Source organism: Mus caroli, unplaced genomic scaffold, assembly GCF_978045245.1.
Source record: "Mus caroli unplaced genomic scaffold, Mus_caroli_1 scaffold_11, whole genome shotgun sequence".
NCBI classification, from domain to species: Eukaryota; Metazoa; Chordata; class Mammalia; order Rodentia; family Muridae; genus Mus; species Mus caroli.
In genome coordinates this window covers 47,308,011-47,328,900 of record NW_028227266.1, presented here as the reverse complement: position 1 = coordinate 47,328,900, position 20,890 = coordinate 47,308,011, and the positions used below count along the sequence as shown (strand labels likewise).

Below are 20,890 nucleotides of genomic sequence, written 5' to 3'. Positions count from 1 at the left end.
GATTCTCTCTGGGCCTTGAGGTGGGCTGTGACCTTGGAGTCATGCTGAGTCACCGGCTGTAACCATTGAGACACAGTGGCGAAGATAATCTGCAGACTATATAGTACAAGAGGCTCCAGGAGTCTAACAGAGCTTAATGTAGATCAAGCTCAGAACAGGGTGGGGTGGAGGCAAGGGACTCTGCATGCACATAAGGGGTTCTGCATGCACATAATGGGGCCTTTTAAATGAATTTCAGCTCCATATGATGCCACCTGGCAGTAACAGAGTTTTCTAGACAGAGTAACAGCCATCATTCTGCTCCCTGCCCCAAAAGTCACCTGGTAGAATGAAGATGGCATTAAGATCTATTTGATGAGGTTCCTCTCGGCTTCACCCATAAAGCTGGGGTGGGCCACGTATGCCTTCTCACTTAGAAGATGCTGCACTTTCTCTCTTCCAGCTTTGGCTTCACTTTGTGTAGCATAGCTACAGGAAAGGACCCTCAGAAGCATGAAACCCTCAGACTCCAGCCTCTTGCCAGCAGTAAGTTTGTCCGTGCTCATTCTCCACCACCTACTCCTGGGAAGGGTATTGCTGGTTGCATGGACCCCAGTTACCACCCTAAAGGTCTAGTCTCAAACAGATTTTCTTTCTCTATCTAAGTAAAATATATACTTGCCCACACTAGCCAGTTCTAACTACACTGCACAGAACGGATGACGTAAGATTCGGTCAGGGGTCTGGGCCTGTCACCCAGACAAACCATCCTCAAGTGAAGCCAGAGCACTGGAAAGGCACCCTGGGACTAAGAGGAGGGTATCCACGGAAACAAATCCAAAAGCTGCTCTGTACTGACAGGTTTCAAAATCCGATACAGACTCTACCTTTGCTCCCAGGACAGTGAACAGTTTGGCTCAGGGAAAACTGTGCAGCAGGCAAAGGAAGCTATGCAGTCTCTGGAGACAAAGATGGTCTAAGAATGGGCTTCCCCGGTAGGTGGGGATGCTGGAAATGCCAGGAAGGAAATGGGGAGGGAAAGTTCTGAGGCTTCCTTCCCAAACCCATCAAGAGAAAGGGTGGGCCTTTTTTGGAAAGCCAGAGACTGGGATCCCCATTTCTGCTATGTGTTTCTGGGTCCCCTTCCTCCCATCCATTTGCTTCCAAGAGCTTAAGGGGGAGAGGGTGGGGCCCAGCCCTCCCCCTGCCCACTCTAGCTGTCAATCTGCTGTCTGGAAGAAAGACTTGAAGCCTCCTGACAATTGTGGGCAACTCTCTCCTGCCCCGCCTCCCGCCCCTGCCCTGCCCTCTTCCCCTTTTCTCTCTGACAGGGTTCTTCTCTGATTGCTCTGTGGATTGTCTCTCCAACCCATTTTCGGATTCATTCTCTCTCTCTCTCTCTCTCTCTCTCTCTCTCTCTCTCTCTCTCTCTCTCTCTCTCTCTCTCTCTCTTTCTCTCCCCTCTTCCTTCTTCTCCTCCTCTTCCTCCTGCTCCTTCTCTTTTTCCTCTTTCTCTGGTTTTGCTGCTGGTAAACTTGAGTGCCTTCAAAAGACTTCTAATGAGACAAACTTTGAATCTCCCAGCCAGGTCAAGATCATCCATTCGTCGTTAGGCTAACAGCATATTGTGTGTGTGTGTGTGTGTGTGTGTGTGTGTGTGTGTGTGTGTGTGTGTGTGTGTATGGGGAGGTGTTTTGTTCTGTTTTGTTGGTTGATTGTTGGGCGGGTATCAGCAGCTCAGAGTTTCCTAAGATTTCTGGATTAAATGAGGGTCCAGTGCTTTCCAGGAGATGGCTACCAAGTCATTGGTAGCTGTGAGCTACCCTAGGGCACCTGCTTAGCTTACCTTCTGGCACCAGGGTGCTCCTGGGGACAAGAGCCTTTCCCAAAGATTAGCATTAGATTCAAGTTCAGCAAGAAGATCAAAGTCCATAATTAAATGTTCAGGGCAAGTTAAGTGCTCAAAACTTTGGTGCTAAAAATATTATATTTAGCATGCAAATTATGCCCTGACAGTTCCCCAGAGCCTGAGCCCGTGGGTGCTACTACCCTGTTTGTCATTATTCCTGATTGTAAGGTGCCAAGAACATCCCTCTTTCACTGGGTTGATTTCTACTTCACTTTTAAGGAGTCAGCTGTCTGTTGTTGGGGCAGTGCCCGCCTAGGACCCTGAGAGCCTGGAGTTGTGAATGAACCTGGGATTGAGAAGATGGACACCTGCTCAAGCCACTGTCCTCAGGCTTTGCCTGTCTCACACTGCCCATGCCAGAGACCAGACATGGAACAGACAGCTATGAGCAAACCTAACACCTCAGGGGCCACCTTTACCATGAAACGCTCCCTGCCCTGGTGGCTAAGATTAGTCCTGAAGAGGAACCATGATCCAGGAAGGTGAGGTAGCTGGATTCCCTATTATTGTCACCTATATGCTATACCTAGATGTTAAGGGTAGTGTTGACAGTGTTCCAGGCCACCCAAGTGCCCGTGGAAATGACTCTTGTCAAGGTTTTATTGGTTTGGTGCATGTATGGTGATGTTACAGAGTTGGAGCCCAGACCCCTCCAAGCTGCAGCTTCCCCACCCTCACTCAGGGCCAGACCCAATGGTATCAGCAGCCCCAGCAGCCCCATCCACAGCCTCCTCTAAGGCAGAGGCACTGGCAGAGAAGAGACTTGGGAGAGAGAGGATATCAACATCCCCCGCCCAAGAGCCCCAAGTTACCACCTCCAACTTCAGCTCCAACACTGGTCCAAGGCTCAACTTCCCAGGCTGTCCAGCATTTGCTGTGGGGAATGGCTATGTCCAATGTATGTCAAGAAGTGGCAGAGTGGATTGGAGGGTAGAGGGAAATCAGCTATTTTTCTCCTTACAGTCTCTCTTGGGGCCCTTGAGGATTAGAGTTGTTTTCCCCCAAAGGGTACAGAAACCCCATGGGATTCTATAACAGTGGAGGACATAGCAATACCCACTGCTATGAAAAGTAGGGACTCACACTAGACTTGGGGTGGAAAACAGATTTTCAGCCTCAGTTTCTCTGGGGTCCGTGGAGCTACCTGGTGTTTATGTGTGTCTCCCGACACTAACGTCACCTGAAGGCCTTGGCATGTTCCCTGCTTTCCTATGTGGTCCCTGTAAAGTAAGAACAGTCCTTCTCTTCTACCTGATCCAACATAGGCAAGCAAGGGCCAGGCCAAGCCAACAATCAAGGTGTGCTCTGCTACTGAGCTAGCTTCCATGCCTGAGAGGAAGGTCAAGGAAGGCTGCTGCTTCTTTGGTGCCAAGGAGACAGGATCTGCATGTGAAAGGGGCACTCTGTGAGCTGCTCTGAGCCATGGGTCCAACCCCAGAGCTGGTAAGATACCAGTCTCCCTGGCCCTACCCTGGCAGGATAAGGGTGTGTGGGCAGAGAGGGGCACCGAGCCAAGCTAACACTGCAGAGCCTGCAGGGTCAAGAGAAGGCCGAGTCCATCTGGGCCTTTCTGCCCACAGCTTGCAGGGATGAGGTCTGGCCTGCCTAGGCAGGGAGGCGGCAAGCAGCTGCTGTGCAGGCAAGGGGCAGACTCAGCAGTGCAGGATCTTCATGAAGGCCTTGCGGAACTCAATGTTGAAGGTGGTATAGATGATGGGGTTCACGGCACTGTTGACATAGCCCAGCCATGTGAAGGCGCTGTAGAGGACTGGTGGGATGTTGCAGTCACAGTGTATATTCAGGATGTGCGTGATGAAGAAGGGCAGCCAGCAGATGATGAACACACCTGGGAAGAGGGCAAGGTCAGGCTGGCACTGGGTGAAGGAGAGACTGGACTAGGTGAGTCCCACTCCCCATCCATCCATCTACACTGTCACAGGCTTCCTTGGGGCACCAAGACTGCTAACTGCTGGTGGTCACCCCAGAGTTGTGGCAAAGGGAGCTCTGGTCTATGATCTGAATATCTTTCGTTTAGCACACATCTGTGGGGAAGGGTCCCTGCATTTCCCTCAGCCTCATTTTTCTCGTTGGCTCAATGGACATGACATCCACCTGCTTAAAAACGAATGGAAAATGTTAGCTGTCTGACTCTAGTAGGTCTCTGCAAATAGGCACACCAACTACTTCCCAGTCACCATCGTGGGCAATGCTATCCTCAAGCTGATGACACTGGACAGAATTTGTTCTCAGCAGTGTGGGACATAAAATTTAGGAAAAGAGAAGTTTTCATGGTGGCTCCTTGAATTCAATGGGAAACTATTTTTATGTTGACTTCACAATGTCCCCAAGACCACTTTGCTCTTGACTGACACAGCTGACATCTGATTCCCATCTGACTAAACCGCTCAAATGTCAAGGCTCTTGCTCCAGCTTTTCCTAAGACTGCTCAGTGTTGGTAGGCATAGCCTTTGTCTGTCCTACCTGGAGATCATGCACTCTTACAAAGGCAGGCTTCAAGATCACTTGCTCCAGTTGGACATTCAGTGTGTAGTTACAGGGGATGTTTTAGGACAGAGCAGCGTCTTGGAGTAACAAGTGCAGAACTAGTGGACTGTCACATGGAACTGGCTCCAAACCCCTCCTGCCACACCCTAGATATGTATTGGAAAATAATCCCTTACCTCTCTTGGGCCTGTGCTTCTGAACAGGAGGGCATCAGAGCCTACCTACTCATAGCATAGGTTTTCCATCAGATAGGGTCCCAGTGTCATGAGAATGGAGAGCTCACACCCTGCCCTCCTTTCCCAACTGCCTTCAGTCTACTTCCTAGATTGTGTCCTTCATTACACAATTGCCTAAAAGTTAAAAAAATTGCTCTTTAGTGTGTGTGTGTGTGTGTGTGTGTGTGTGTGTGTGTGAGAGAGAGAGAGAGAGAGAGAGAGAGAGAGAGAGAGAGAGAGAGAGAGAGAGAGAGAGAGAGAGAGAAGCCACATGGAAATCAAAGGACTGCTTGTGGGAAATTGGGACTGAGGGATTGAACTCAGGTTGTCAGGTTTGGTGGTGGCAAGTGCCTTTACCAGCTGAGCCATCTCTCCAGCCCATAGAACTTTATTCAAAAGTCTTGCCTAGCAAATCTGTAGTCACCTCTCAAATACCTATCTGATTTTTCACAAGGGGACGATATTTCATACAGGAACTTGGTTGAGTGAAAAATGCATATTTTCCAATTCCTCGGCAATAGTAGTAGTAACAAAATGTCTAAGAACTCTCATATGTGATGCTTTCCTCACCCTGTGCCATCCTGACTATGACAGCCACCGTGAGAGGCAACTTACTCTACATATAGGAGAGCAGAAGGAGAAGGCACATACCTAGAACACAGGCTATGGTTTCTTAACCAGAGACTAGTAAAGCCCAGACACTGAGTCAAACTGCCTTAGTTATGCCTTAGTTAACTACACAAATTCTGATTTGCCCTTCTGTACAGCAGACACAATAGGAGATTCTACTAAATATTGACTGTATGTATGGAATGTGGCCTGTTATTGCAGAAATACCCAACCCATGACCTTCAAACTATGGTCAACAAAGCGGAGTCTAGGACCTGCTGGGATGTTGCCAGGGCTGGGCATGGCAGGGCTGTGGCCATCACCCAGAGCTTACTCACCAAGAACAATGGCAAGCATCTGAGTGGCTTTCTTCTCCTTCTGCTGGGAGAGCTTCCTGCGGCTCATCGTCTTAAGGGAGGTCCGGGTTTTGCCATTGGGCATGGTCTGGATCTCAAAGAACTTGGCAATCCTGGGATTGACAATCTTGGCATGCCCATTCTTTTCTGGTTTGGCAGGACTGTCAGGGTTGCTATGTAGACCGTGGTGGGATGGATCAGGGAGAGTGAGCTGGTGGTGACTGGGAGGGATGGGGCTATACCGGGTCCTCTCTGGGGGGCTGGTGCTTGACAGCATCTCCATTTCCAGCTCCTGAGCTCGGCGGGCAGCATCCTGAAGCAGAGAGAGAGAACTTAGGATGAAATTCCTGGGCAGAAGCCACCAAGCCTCCTCGGTCCTCCTGCCCCTCTGCACACTCTTGCAAACAGCATGGCTTCTCTGCCAGGAACACAAAGAGAGCCATCACTGGGAGGCAGGGACCATCTGAATACAGCACTCAAACTCACGGCAGTTACTCCTGGACCACTGCCCAGAGCAATCTGTGAAGCCTCAATACCCTAGAAATGCTTGGATGCTAGCACCCATCCACTTCTCTTTAAATAACCTGAGTGACACTTCGTGAGTGCTAAGGGCCAGACACCAATTCAGCTGCTAAGATAAACCCTGACTGAAGTTCAGTCTTGCTTCACCTTCAAGAACTTAATTCTAACTACATAAAAATCATGTTCTCCATCCTCCCTGCCAGGCTGGAGTACAGGCACCTGCACCACCAAGGATACGTGGGCTGACTAGCTTGATTCCAAAGCATAGGGCGGATCTGGAAGCACCATATGGTCTTCCTTGGTAGACTGACCCAGAAGCCCCAACATGGATCCACACATAGCTTCCCAGTCCTCTTTAGACTCCACTGTCCCAGACCTTTTGTGATCTAGGATCAGCGTCTGAAATACAGACTATTTGCCCAGATGGTGAAAATGGGCTGCTGCCTTGATTATAACTTGAGATCTGTTTTAGTACCTATATTACACATAGCTCATTAGAGTCCTGTCCTTGGAATCCAGCCAAATTGTAGGAACCTTGCCTATCTAAGAGACATATTGCTGGATTTTATGTATCCCAACTTAGCTGGGGAATGAAATGCCTGCTTCTTGAACTCTGGTTGTAACTAGTACCATGGAGAGCTCAAGTATGCTATAAGTCTGCATTTATAGGTTCTATGTTCACAATATGCTTCTTGTCTACCCCAGCTGCTCTGCTCTGTCCCAACCCTACAGCTGGCCACCAGCTCCCAGCCTCAGAAGCTGCCTATCCAAAAGGTGGTGCATGCTGAATGGGAAAACTCGGATGTGGATTTAGAAGTCACACAGATCTTGGCTCCAATATGCACTCTTTCACTAACTGTTTAGACTTGGGTGAGCTACCTGTACTCTGAGCCTTGGCTACCTCTGCTGTGAGCTGAAGACCAATAAGAATTACTCCCCAGGGTTACCTGAGGATTTGATGTGATATCAGGAAGCATGGAGGTGTTTGAGAAGTGGAACTAGCCTGTATAGTCACGTTTGCTAGGTTTTATGAGTAGATTATTTCCCCAACAAGCTTCAACGTATCGGTGCCCTGCAGAATTAAGGCATCTCACTCCCTACTAGAAGTGTACAATGTAAATGTGCTCTCAGCTGAAGCAAAGTAGGGGTGCCAGGAGACACTTCTCCCTTAAAATAGCTGAGATTCTAGGATCAGGGATGGTGGGCTCCATTGGTGGGGGTAGGCAGAAAGATGGCATTGTGTCCCTGACCTGAACACTTACCATTCTCCGCCTGTTCACTGGGAAACTCCCATTAGACTTCATGATAACGGTGCAGAGTTTCATGTCCTCAGGGTGGGTACAGTTGCCCTGTGGAGTGAGCCAGCACATGGGTCACACAAGACAGTGGAGAGCAGAGATGGTAAGGGAATAGAAACCCAATACAAAGGAGTCCATGGAGAACTCAGACTCTTGTCAGAGGCTCAGCAACTAGAGGAGTGTGGGCCACAGAAGACAGTCGGGCAAGAGGGAAGGCTGGTACACTGATGAGAAGAGGCAGGCAAGGTGAGAGGCAAAAGGAGCTTGTTCTTTGTGGAGGACCTACTCAAGATCATGCTAGGCACATGCTCACATCCTTTCTCACATCAAATCTTCAGGAAAACCCTGTGAACTGCACATGACTCCCACTTAACAGAAGAGGAAACCAAGGCTCATAGAAGCTAACCAACATGCCTAAGGACACACAATTTTAAAAATGTGAAAGGACCAGGATTTGAACCTGATGCATCTAACCCATAAGTTCTTGATATTTCCATACCCACATACTGCCTTCATTGTAGAATACTGAGTGAAAGAGAGAGATTTTATGATAAAAGAGCAGAGGAAAAAAGTGGGGGAAGAGGAGGCAGGGGTGTACATGGAGGGCAGAGCTGAGCATAGCAGGTACAAAGAATGGTATAGAGACGATGGAAGAAGGGGGAAGGAAACATGGAGGCCATAATGAGAAAGGCCGAACTACCTGAGGAAGAATAGAGAAACTAAGGATCAGATCAAGCAAGAATTGCTTCATACAGCCACAAAGATCTTCACATGGCCAATCCTACTTAGCTCCCACCAGGAACCATCTTCCCATTGTAAAGATTCTGTCACTCCACTGAGGTCTACACCCTCATCTCACCCCAGGAAGCTATTCCAGCCTAGACTTCCACCTTACTGTAATGTTCCAGGCCCGACCCATATGTAGTATTAGCTCTCTTGATAATGCTTAGGTAGAGACCCATGTTGGGGCTGAGGTTGGAGACCTTGAGTGGTGTCTTCAGGTTGGCTCTGAAAGCTCGGCTGCTACGCTTGGTGTTGACCCGCTTCCGACGCTTGCGGAGAACGATGTAGATTTTGATATAGACCAGCAGGGTGACGATGAAGGGCACGTAGAACGAGACGATGGAGGAGTAGACCACGAAGGCAGGGTTGGCAATGATACACTCATTCTGGTCTAGGGGAATAGAGAAACTCAGATGGGCAACATGTCATCAGGCCCACTAGGCTATAGCACCACCAGAAGATGCTTATCTTCTTGTTGGAAAACAGAAGCAATCATATAGATTATGTACGGAATGTTGCCTGGAAATGGTAGATGCAAATCAATGCTCAGTTAAAAAAAAAATCAAAGTATAAAACCCCCAACTGTTGATCAAGAAGTAAACCTGGGACTGACTGCTTCCAAGTTTCTCATTTCTCTTCTCTAATTACTTGCTCATTAATTTTGCCATTTCTACGCACAGAGGAAAGCCATGATTCAGAGGGTATGACCCAAATAAAATGTATTTTCAAAAAAGAAATCCATTACTTTAGTTTTTCAAGAGAAGAGGCTCTGCTATTCCATAATTTTGACAACAGAATAACTTCACCCACTTATTTAACTAACTCACCTGTGTTCTATTGTTTAATGTTCACCTACAGTTCCTTCCAGGTAGACCAGATGTCTGTAGATATCAAATTCACTCTGAATTAATTTAAATATAATTAGCTTTCTTCATACTTCTGAGAATTCCTGTGGCATCTTTATTCTGAATTATATACTTCCTGGACTTTTATGTAGCCTATGCTCTAGAGAAATACCCATATAGCTCTTGTCTCTCTGCTGAGAAGCAGATCCATACTGTAAGTATTCTATTTGCCTTCTGTTTGAGTTGCTCTTTACACTGCCTCCTACAAGAAGGGGCTTGAGGTTGGCTCACCTCCTACTTGTTTCTAGTTTTCTTGCTCCAGGTAGAATGGGACCTTGGATCAACTGACCCACTGGGTTGCAACCTCATCCCCTAAGTACCACTATCAGATGTAAATGAAATAACCTACATGAGCACATACACACATGTGCACTTTGTAAAGCTGTCTGTATTACACCAACACATTAAATTAGATTGAAAAAATGGCCAAATCTTCTCTTTAGCCATTTTCCCTTCTCCACATCCAGTCCCAATGTGCCCGGTGGCTCTCTTTTTTTCTCCTGCCCAATCTGAAACAACTCTAAGTTGGGTTGGATCTGTGTGATGCCTCCAGCCTCCTTAGAGTTAGGAATGAGCAACCACCCATATCTGTATAAAAGACTCGGCCATTCATTGTCCTAAACAAACCAGAGAGATAGAGTCATCTGAGCCCCAGGCAATGGCCAGACTTGCCTGTGTTGTTGAGTCCAAAGAGCAGTGGGCAAGAGATGGTGAAGGACAGGACCCAGACAATGGCGATCATGACAGTAACTCGGCGCTTGGAGCTGTAGCGTGTGTTATACAGCATAGGCATGGCCACAGCTGTGTACCTGCAAAGGCAAGGATATTAAGTCTGGGTTGCTGGCCATCAGACCCCTCACTCTACAACATGCACCACAGATGCTCTGTCTGCCTGGCTCTATGAAGCCTGCCTAAGACCTTCCCCCTTGTCCTCACATTCAAACACTTAATGAGCAGCAGATACTCTGTACTCCTAGGCCATTCACTACTTAACTTCCTCCACCTGGATTGTAGACTTTCTGATGGCTCTTTGTACATCTGAAACCATCCTTACTATACTAGATTGCAGAAGGCTAAAGAATTTATTGACAACTGGTAGTTTTGTCCCTCAGAGCAAGGCTTTAGCCTCATTTAGCAATAATTGAGGTTGGCTCTGATAACAGTAGCATTATTAATCCCCCCTCACATTCCTCTACCAAACACTCATTCCTCACTCAATAACATCTCATCCTCCAACAGTCCTGTGAGAGGGAAGTGCAGGTCCTCTGGAAGCCTCACAACATGTTATGTGTGTGAGTGGAAGACTCTAAGAGTACAGCTGAGTAAAGTGGACATGGCTTGGGCCCCCTTGACCAGGTGTCTGAACCCAAATTCCTAACTCAACACTGTAGCTTAAGGGACAGTGAAAATGAACCATGGGGGTCAAATAATTTCTACAATCTTCCCATGGGCATATAAATAGGGAGCAACAGGATTTGGGTTCCAGTCAGAACCAACTCTTTCATATAAGGTATGAGCTAGGTAGTCTGCACTATCTAGCCAAACAACACATCAGACACACACACACACACACACACACACACACACACACACACACACATGGGTTCACATACACACAGCCAGTCACTACAGAACCTGATGCGGAGAAGAGGTAAGGCACTGAGCAAGAATGACCAAGTTCATCTCACCCAACATGGATGTCCTCACCTGTCGATGCTGATGGCACACAGGTTCAGGATGCTTGCTGTGCACATCATGACATCCAGAGTGACAAAGATGTCACAGTGAATCCTGCTGAATTTCCACTCACCCACCACCTGGAGATAAAACAATGTCTTGAGTGGAAAGCATGGTTGTGGAGATTATTTACCTAGGGCTCAATCCTACCAAGAGAGCCATGCCCATGAGGTATAGAAACAATCTCGGAGGACAAACCAAGTACATGTGCCAGTCACATTTCTCCTCTCTGTAACAAAACACGTGACAAAAATCAATGCAATGACAGGATTATTTTGGCTCATAGCTATAGGACACTGTCCAGGATGGTGGAAAGTCGTGGTGGTCAAAGCGTGAAGCATCTGGTCACATGGAACAAAGAAAGATGGGTTCATCTTGAGTTTATTGTTTGTTTGTTTGTTTGTTTTTATTCACCCTATGTCTTCAACATCATGGAATAGCAAAGCCCACATATAGAGTAGCTCTTCCCACTTCAGGTAAACTGAATATTGGAAAGCCCCTCACAGACAAGCCCAGAGGTTTGTCTCCTAGGTAGTTCAGGATCCTGTCAGGTTGACTCCCTATGATCTATCATAGAGACCTTACAGGTCACCAGCTAAGCAGCAATGGGAAGCAAGTAGATCCTATGAGGACTTGGGGCCAGTACCCCTTGCCTCATGTAGATCTACTTTTGTGGCAAGAACTTTGTGTTAGGAGAAAGATGACTCACCTCACCTGAGTGCCTCAACTTTGAGCCTTAATCTGTAAAGTGGCTGGGTGAGGATCTCGGCAAGTTTTCCAAAATTCTGGTTTTATCTACTTAACACCTATTCACCACACAGACAACCATAGTTGCTATACTTTCTGCTGCTGATTTTTGGCAAGAGGGGGAAGGCAACTTTCAGATCTAGGGTGATGTTATCCCTCCCAGTGCTCCCTAAATTTGCAAGTCTGGTGTGCCCCAACCATATAGGAAATGTTTAGATTCTACTCACAGGAGAGAGGAGTGAAAAATGCCCATCCATGGACTAAAGCAGGGAAGCATACACTGTGTGCTCTAGCTCAGGAGGGTCCCATACTAACTGTCATATTGATCCTCACCAACACTGCCCTCTCTTCCCATCTCAGAAACAAAACCAAATATTTCCAAAACCCAACAAGTTCCATAAGGGGCAATACAGTTGCCTCTGCCAGCCATGGCTAAAGCAAGTGTTTTCCTGTATACATCTTCTGGGGGTTCATGAGTGTCTGTTCCTGGACTGTGGGAACTGAAGACTGTAAAGCATGAGCAGGGCTTCCAAGAGACAGAATTTCTTTTCAAGGCACCACTCACTGGGCAGAGCACTAGGCCCATCTGGCTCACGGCTTAGGTATCCCTTCTGGGACTGGGATCTGGAAGCTGCCTTCATGCTCCTGAGGATCCAGGTCTGAAATACCAAGGACCTCTTCCTCGTCTTCCCTGCACTGCTTCTCTTCCACCTTGGAAAGTAGTTAGGAACAGCAAGGACTCCTTGCCACAAGCTTCTCAATGTTTCCTGCCTGGATGCAGGGTCCCAATCTCCTGTGGAGCTCTATCCCTGCTGCCTCAAGCAAACTGCATTGTCTAATCGTTCATCAGTTTTTTTTTTTCATCCAGGGCACCAAGATTCCCCAGGCCCCGGACCCAGGGGGAGACTTGGCTACTGTTCAATCGATCCCTGCTGAGTAAGTAACAGATGATCCAGAACCATCTTTGCACTTCTTCTACAAACTGCTCACAGTGACTCTCACTATGAAGGATGTGAGACCTGGAAGACCCCCAGGAAGGCAGGAGCTCCCTCTCTGTCCTCTCTCAGGAATTGCTCCCTTAGCTATTCAAACAGAAATGGGTGGAGCCAAGAAAGTCTTTCTCCACCTTGACTCTTGAAGCTTTCCACTCCACCTCTGTAACAATGGCAGAAAATGATGAAAAAGACATCTTCTTGAAGGACTGAGGGTCCCAGAGATCCCAGGACAGTTACTGTAGGGATGTGTCCTATCCTGCAGTCTAATGAGGACTTGGGGGCTGGAGGCTAACAGACCCCATATCCATAATCCTGAACAGAACATCTTTCTTTCTGGAAAGGGGGTGCCTCTTTGCCTGTGCATGAAGAGGGAAAAGAAGGGGAGGGAGGGGAATCATCCTTTCTTTATCTTTTATTTATTTCTTCTTTATCAGCCTTGTCATATAATATGAGCCATGGACCATTCTGAACGTTTTTTTGTATAGTGACTCAATGGATTTTTGAACTTATAAGCAGAAAGTCAAGGCACACAAGGTCATTTGTGATCCTATTTCCTCCGTCATTGTTCTGTGGTAGCTTGAGGCATAGGGCCCTTTTTTGAAGGAACCATGAGCTGACCAAGCCTGAAAATCAAGTGATTCTTCGAGGAGAGTTCTGCATATAGCTCAGAGGATGGACAGAGTCGAGGGTCCTCACAAACAAGAGGGTTGTGGAGGAACTGCAGTGGGGGCCTGTTGTGGTGAGTTTCAGTTGTCAATCTGATGGATCTTAGAGTCACCTGCAAAGAGTCCCCCTGAGAACTGGGCAGGCCTTTGTCAGTGTCTGAGAGGATTTTGGTGGTTGTTGTTAGTGGTGGTTTGGTTTTGGGTTTGATTTGTTTTTGATGGGTTAATTGAGGTAGGAAGACCTACCATGAGTGTGAGTGGCTCTATTTCATAGGCATGGCTCTGGACTGTATAAGAGTAGAGAGAACAAGCTGAGCATTGAGCACACACACCTTTATTTCTATCTGCCTTTGACTATGGACGAGATGTGACCAGCTGCTTCAAAGTTCCTGCCTTCACTTGTCTAAACAATCTGTAATTTGGAATTGTGAGCCAAAATAAACCATTTCTGCCCTAAATTACTTTTTGTCAGAGTATTTTTTTTGTTTTTTTTAATTTTTAATATTTTTATTACATATTTTCCTCAATTACATTTCCAATGCTATCCCAAAAGTCCCCCATAGCGCCCCCCACTTCCCTACCCACCCATTCCCGTTCTCAGAGTATTTTTTAAATCGCAGCAACAGAAACAAAATGACAACAATCTTGAATAACTAATCAACTTCCTATGTACCCAGGCTTGAGGCTGCCCTTTGCACTGGACAGGCCACCCCAGGCTCCTAGGCAGAGGAAGCAAGAGCACCTCACTTGTGCCTCTTAAATTCCCCAGTTCCCCATATCTACATGCTAGACCTGAAGAGTTTCCCCAAGGAGAAGGGCTCCAAACTGGGACTTCCCCAAAAAACAGCTCTTCCCTTTCCTGTATGGCTTGGGTCAGGACGGACTCTGTTCAAAGCCTCTGATTCCTGTTCTAGGAACTAAACAGAGGAGGGTCAGCTCTCTGAGTTTCTCCATCAGTGTCTGCAATGTATCCACCACAGGGCCTTCAGCAGGGGATGCCTACCCTCCTGCTTGAGATGACAAGCAGGCTCTGTCTTGCAAGACTGCATCATCCTCCCTGGGAAGGGGCTACAGCATGGGCTGCCCATTGCTGCCTCTACCAAGATGTAGGCACTAGAATACACTGGAAAGGGGAAAGAAGGACAACAGAGAATAGCAGCCCTTGTTTCTGAAATGGGGAGAGAGCAACGGGAGTTTCAGACCTTGGAGCACAGGCATTGTCCCCTCCTTAGGGATTCTCACCATTTAGCCCTGCTTCTAGTATAATCTTCTGAAAAAATTCCAGGGCAAGGCAGAATTCCAGCTTGGACCTTTTTTTGCAATGTGAGTAGAGAAGACATACATTTTCTCTGACCAGCTGGCCCATCATCTGCCAGATGGTGACAGTGCCAGGTCTGTCCCCAGAGCTACTGTGAGGATCATATAGGAAGATTCTGTGTACAGAATACTTACCATGGGCCCTGCACTTAGGAAGCACAATGATTATGATCACTGTCTGCTCCATAAAGAGAGAAACTGAGTCCAGAGATGAGGGAAAGACCACTTGAGAGAACAGGCAGAAACTGCTGGTGGCTTAAGAATCCAAACTCCAGTCTAAGGTTCTTGAGGAAGGCAGGGCCCAAGACCTACCTCCAGATAGACGACCCAGGGCATAACCAGTGTGGCCACCAGAAGATCGGCCACAGCGAGGCTGACTATCAGGTAGTTGGTGGTGGTCTGCAAAGCCTTCTCTCGGGATACAGCCATGCACACCAGTACATTGCCAAAGACGATGATAAAGATGAGGAGGGTGAGCAGCATGGCATAGTAGTTGTAGTGGGGCCTTTCTGCCTTCCCTTCGGACCCATTGAAGGGCCGGCTCCAGTTCTGCCTCTCCAGATCATCATCGTACCAGGACAGGTTCAGTGGATCCATTGGGGCAGTGGGGCCACTGGGTGGCACGGCTCTGGCCAGGAGAAATGAACACAAGGAGTGAGCAGGAGTGTTTTCAAGGCATGCTTCCTCCTGAAGAGGATTCCCTGCAGAAAAACCAAGAGCTAGTAGAGTTGAGAATTCCCCAAACAATGTTTTTTTATTCCTGTATCTAGCGATCCCAATGTTGGGAAAAGCTTCTGTTCTTCTAGCAGATGGTTTAATAAATGAAAATTACATTTTCAAGCGTAATAACATAAATAAGTTTCAAAAGAGCTAACTCATCCATTCTTTCATTTGTTCAACACACTCGCATGCACAGTTAGTTAGGAGTTCCAGAGTCTTGTGGTAGAAACAGAAATAAGCATTCATTAATTCTTGATGCTTTAACATTTATTAATCATTCTACATGTGGCTAAAAACACAGGCAAACAAAATCTACATGGTTTTGTAACTTACATTCTAGAAGAAATACTAGCTGTTGTGCTCAGCATCACACATCTGTAATTCCAGTTGCTCCAAATGCTGATGCACAGGAAGAGAAAATTCAAGGCTAGCCTGAGCTACAGAGTGAACTCAAAGTCAGCTTGACAACTTAGTCCAATGCTGTCTCAAAACCGCAAAAAGAAAAAAAAAACTAAAAAGAGAGGTTTTGGTATATTTCAGTTGTATAGTATGCTTGCCTAGTATACAGAAGGCCCTGTATCCAATCCTAGGTAATAGAAAGAATGAAAACAATAGCCAATTAATCAAGCAATTAACCTTTTGATAATAGGGACAAAATAATTGGGCAGAGAAATACACACCCTAGTTTATGTAATCAAGCAAGACTTTCTGATGGAAGTGACATTCAACTGAAACTGGAGATATATAGGGATTAGACACATAGAGAGCTGGGGATTATGGGAAGGGTCCAGCCAGTAAGCAGCAAGGCCTATAATAGAGACTTGAGAGAGCAGATTCCTAGAGGGTCTTGGCATGACTTGAATCAAATCAGCTGTACAGGTTAAATCACAGGGAGCCAAAGTCAGCATCTATTGAACCCTGCGACACATTTAGATCTGCCTCACAGAACGATGAATCTGAGGATAGTACATGGTGAGCACATAGTGACTGGAGAGGCCCATAGCAGAAATGGGACACCTGAAGGAAGCCATTACAGGAATCTAAGCAAGACATGACGAGGTTGCATGGAACACATGCTGTGGCAGCCCGGAGGTGAAGTAGGAAGAGCCTGTTGAGAAACTAAATGTTGGAAGATGTTTCATCCAAGGAGAACATAGCATAGTCCCAACAGCAAATGATTCTGTTCAGCTAAAAAGAGAGGGTGTGGCAATGAAGCTGAGGAAAACTAAACCAGAGGAACCTTCATAGGCCAAAATAACTGGGTCTTGTCAGCTTGGGAACCCATGAAAATCTAGGAGTAAAAGAATGATGCCATTCAGGTTAGAAAGAAGGCTCAATGGTTAACAGCACTGGCTGCTCTTCCAGTGGTCCTGAGTTCAATTCCCAGAAACCACATGATGGCTCACAACATCTGTAATGTGATCTGATGCCCCTTTTAGTGTGTCAGTGACAGTGTACTTATATACCTTAGATAGGTAAAAAAGATTAGATAGGTGAGATAGACTAGACAGATTAGATAGATAGATAGATAGATAGATAGATAGATAGATAGATAGATAGATAGATAGATAGATAGATTAATTGATTTTTTAAAATAAAGAATGATCCCACTAAATCTGGGGCTCTGGAAAGTTCACTGATTGCTTAGGGTGGATAAGAGCCTTGAGCAGAATGAGGTGACTGTATCTCAGGTAAGAGAGGTCTGTCACTAGTTGGAAGTAGTAGAAGTGGACATAGACCTTAGAAGTCGGTGTCACAGAGCCTGGTGGTTACATAGATGGGAACGGGAGAAGGAAGGAGGTTACAATGGGAAAGAAAGCTCTATGGCAGCTTATGAATTTCCCTAGGGCTCTGGGAGACTCCCCCCCCCCCTCAGAGAAGATGGAGAAGGGGTGCTTAGGCACAGACTTGGGAGGCATCAGGCTTGGCTTGGCTTGTGAAAACAATGCACACATGATGTGGTCTCAGCACTGCCAACACAGGTGCTCCTATCTCACATGATGCAATGAAATTTATTGGCATTCCGAGGCACACAAAGCACGGTGACCTCCAGGGGCTCTGCCACCCACATGGGCTTGAGAGCAACCGGTCAATGGCATTGGAGATGAAAAGGGGAAAGACGCAGATGGAGGGCTCCTACTCGGCACCGCCACTCAGGATTCAGTGTGGGGTGACACAGGAATGCAATCCTGTAGCCAGTTTCCCAATTCAAAGGCAGCGAAGCATCAGGTCTTATTGATGCTGTATTCAGCAGAGCCAATGGGTCCTTCTTCCCACTTGGAGCACACAGCAGGATACCTGCATGCACATATCGATCAGGCAGCTGGGTTGCTTCTGACATTAATTTATTCAATCAGCATCTATTGAACCAGCCACACAGGAAGCACTAGGCAGTGCACTGGGGTCTGGAGGAACTCTTAACTCCTGTTCTATTTGCTTTCTTTACTCAGCACTTGGGGATTGAACTAAGGGTTTGCTGCCTGCTAAGCAGCACTTCTGAGCCACCTCCCAGTTTCCTTTCTCTTGTATTTAGAGACAGTCTAACTAAGTCACTCAGGCTAGCCTTGAACTCACACTAATCCAGAAAGACCTTTGACTAGCATTTGTCCTGCCTTACCCTTCTCAGTCACCAGAACAACGGGACTTTACTCTTAGGCCAGGCTCTACCCCAGATCTCTCTGTTCCTCTCTCGCTGCCTTGCCCCTTCTCCTGGTCAGGCCAGTGATATCTGCCATGATCTCCCTGTGTCCCCTCCCATGATCCCCAGTGCCCTATCTTCCCCTTTTCCCCCTCTCTACCACCTGTTCTTACATCAGACAAGAGTCATGGTTCTGCAACACCGTAGTGATCTAAGATGATGGAACTATATACTTGTAAGAAGCTTGAGAGTTTGCTAAATGATTTTAGATGCACTGTCTCAACCTCAAAACAACTGCCTGCAAGCTTTCAGTATTACCCCACTTTATAAAGGAGGCAAGCATCTGAGAAACTCTAGTCTGAGCCTACACATGCTTCAAAGAAAGACTGACTCAGAATTCTTTCCTGGAATTAGCCCGGACTGTCTCCCACCCTCCTCGGGCCTCCCAATGCTCCACTCCAGGTTCTTTCCTGGAATACCCCCATCTGTGTGTCTGCTTTCTCACAGCTGCACCATGTGTGGCTCCTGCTTCATTCTGAGGGAGTTAACACATCAAAAGCACACTGTTTTGTTCTTTCTTGACTTCCTACTCTGTGGTCTTCTGATAGTGAGTACTAAGCCCACGTTTTCTGAACAGAATCAAAGGCTCTGCTAATAGACCTGGGAAGAAAACCCTCTGTCCCTGATACGTGCTGGCTAACACAGGCCACTAGATTCACAAATGCCCATAGGACTACAGTTCATGAGCACCATATACGTTGCATGTGGGCTCCAGAAATGGGCTGCACTGTGTGCCGCACATTTGCCTTATAGAATCCATATGTTAAAGCCCTAACTCCACAGTCTCAGAACATGGTTAGAGATGGAACCTTTAAATGGGAATTAACTTAAATGAAGCCACTCACATAGACCCCACTCCAAGCTGTCTTGTGTGCCATAGAAAGAGGAACTTTGGACATAAAAAGAGTTACCAGGGTGGTGGGGACAGAAGAGAGACCACATGGGGATGCTGCATAAAGGGAAAATGTTCCAAAATGAGATAAAGCTTGTCCTGGCTTCAAGACATACATACATTCAAGGTAAGGTTGCAGCTAGACTAGAGGATTCTGCTTTCCCACGTCACCTGCTATAGCCCACTGCAGTAAGACTAACCACATTGTTGGTTTCTGCAACACCAAGAAACCAGAAGAATGGCATTAAACTCGAGCACAGACCTTGATGCATTCAGTTACAAAAAGCACGCTGACTCTATCAGACATTGAAATGGAAGGGAGACCATTGAATCTTAGAACGGGTAAAGCAGAGCTCCCTCCCCTCTGGTACCTTCAGAAAGCCTGAGAAACCCTGACAGGATCAGGTTCCTTCATTCATCCATCGCCTTCCGATTTCCCTTCATCCTTTGGATTGTGCAGAATGTTCAACCCCTAAAATATCAAGAAACATGAGAGTACCTGGAGGATTCCCCTCCAACCCATGTCCTTGCCAGAGATTATCCATATGGGATGGACAACAGAAAGCTGGGAATCCTCCAGGTATCCAGGGAAGCTGGTTTTGACTGCAAAGAGGCCAAATGACGTCAGTGTTTGCTCCCAGGCTTGTATACAGAACATGAGAAACCACAGAGCAGCCAGGACCCTGGATTGGCCAAGAGAAACCAAAATTTTTGTTCTTTTCTTTTTTATCTGAGAAATCTGCTCAGAGTGAATTATTCTTCTGGCCATCAGAATTTTCAAATAAATAATGATCACATGTAATAACAAAGCTTTTTTGTTGGGGTTTTAAAAAATGCAAAAGAACTGCTCACCAACCTCCATTTCCCTGTAGGTGGCTCCTCCCTCCTGCAAAAAAAAAAAATACAAAAACTCCCAAATCACAATTCTCAGTCCGAGAGCACTTAGAGACCAACACAGGCAGACTTGGTCATGGCCAAAGCTCAGCCTCACAGATGTGGCCACTGGACTGTGTCCCCTGAGAAATAATTACATGCTCTAACCCTGAGATGGACAAATGAAGGAGTGTCTGAGTCAGTCTCCCTAAAGTACCTTATATCTCCTTGAGCATCCAAAGGGGCTGACAACTTTCACCCACCCACCTCACTAGGAGAAAAGGATCAGTGTCCACTGTGGAACCTCTGAGCTTTCTTCTCAGCTGACCCTGTGGCAGATGGGGTCCTAGGCAGACCTTTTCTGGGGGTGGCCTACAAGCCTTGGGCTACTGAAGCAGCAGAAACAAAAACCATCTGCCCCTCATATGTTCCCAGTATTCACTGTTTCTGCCCTTGCTTAGAAAGGCCAAGGTCAACTAAAAGGTCTTCCAGAACCATCTATTTTGATGCTCAGAGCCTATCCCAGTCAAGTTTCCCTCACACACCCAACCTAGCTCCAGCCTGTGTTAATAGTGGCCCTCTTCAGAAGCTTAGAGCAGATGTCTGGAAGGAGCCAAGGTAGATGGAAATAGCAAGACAAAGATAATGGAGCTAGGGTATCCAACCTCAGCAGCTTCTGCCATTTGCCCCATGGGCCTCACAAAGCCTACTTCCTGTGTGTTCCTGAACTTGGAAGTAAGCCAGCTTTCCCATGGAGAAGCTGAGAGACAAGTTGGTGTGCTGAACTGAGTCCCCAGGCAACCTAGACTGATATCCCATAGAGACCACCCACCGCTAAGTCGAAGACTGGGAGCACACAGAGCCAGAGCGTGGGACAGGGAGGGGAGATGAGGGTCCCCTCACTTCTCCCAGCCACACATCAGACACAGGCAGGCTCCCAGACTGACAACAATAGTCAGGGCTCCTCACAAGCAGGTAGGGCTGGAAAAGGTTGCTTGGAGGCACCACAATTGAAGGGTGACTCCGAAATAAGGTGTTCTCTCAGGGAAAGAACTTGAGTTGCGGGTGATCAAGGGTTGCCAAAGGAAAGCTGATTGGTCCAGGAAGGGGATGATGCCCTTTCATGGCCGACTCTTGCCTCTGTGCCTTCTCCTCTCTGTTCCAG

The 20,890-nt window shown here is 47.0% G+C and overlaps 1 protein-coding gene across 1 annotated transcript in view; it reads right to left on the bottom strand.

Moving 5' to 3' along the window:
- Positions 1 to 2,474: 2,474 nt before the first annotated feature.
- Positions 2,475 to 20,890, bottom strand: part of Drd2 (dopamine receptor D2) — a 66,788-nt gene continuing 48,372 nt past the window's right edge. The window contains exons 2-8 of the mRNA XM_021172004.3: positions 14,855 to 15,170; positions 10,789 to 10,898; positions 9,754 to 9,890; positions 8,377 to 8,567; positions 7,358 to 7,444; positions 5,556 to 5,886; positions 2,475 to 3,734 (exon numbers count right to left, since the gene is read on the bottom strand). Coding sequence (XP_021027663.1) covers positions 3,541 to 3,734; positions 5,556 to 5,886; positions 7,358 to 7,444; positions 8,377 to 8,567; positions 9,754 to 9,890; positions 10,789 to 10,898; positions 14,855 to 15,139 — 1,335 coding nt within the window. The 5' untranslated portion in view covers positions 15,140 to 15,170 and the 3' untranslated portion in view covers positions 2,475 to 3,540. The remainder of the gene's footprint in view (positions 3,735 to 5,555; positions 5,887 to 7,357; positions 7,445 to 8,376; positions 8,568 to 9,753; positions 9,891 to 10,788; positions 10,899 to 14,854; positions 15,171 to 20,890) is intronic.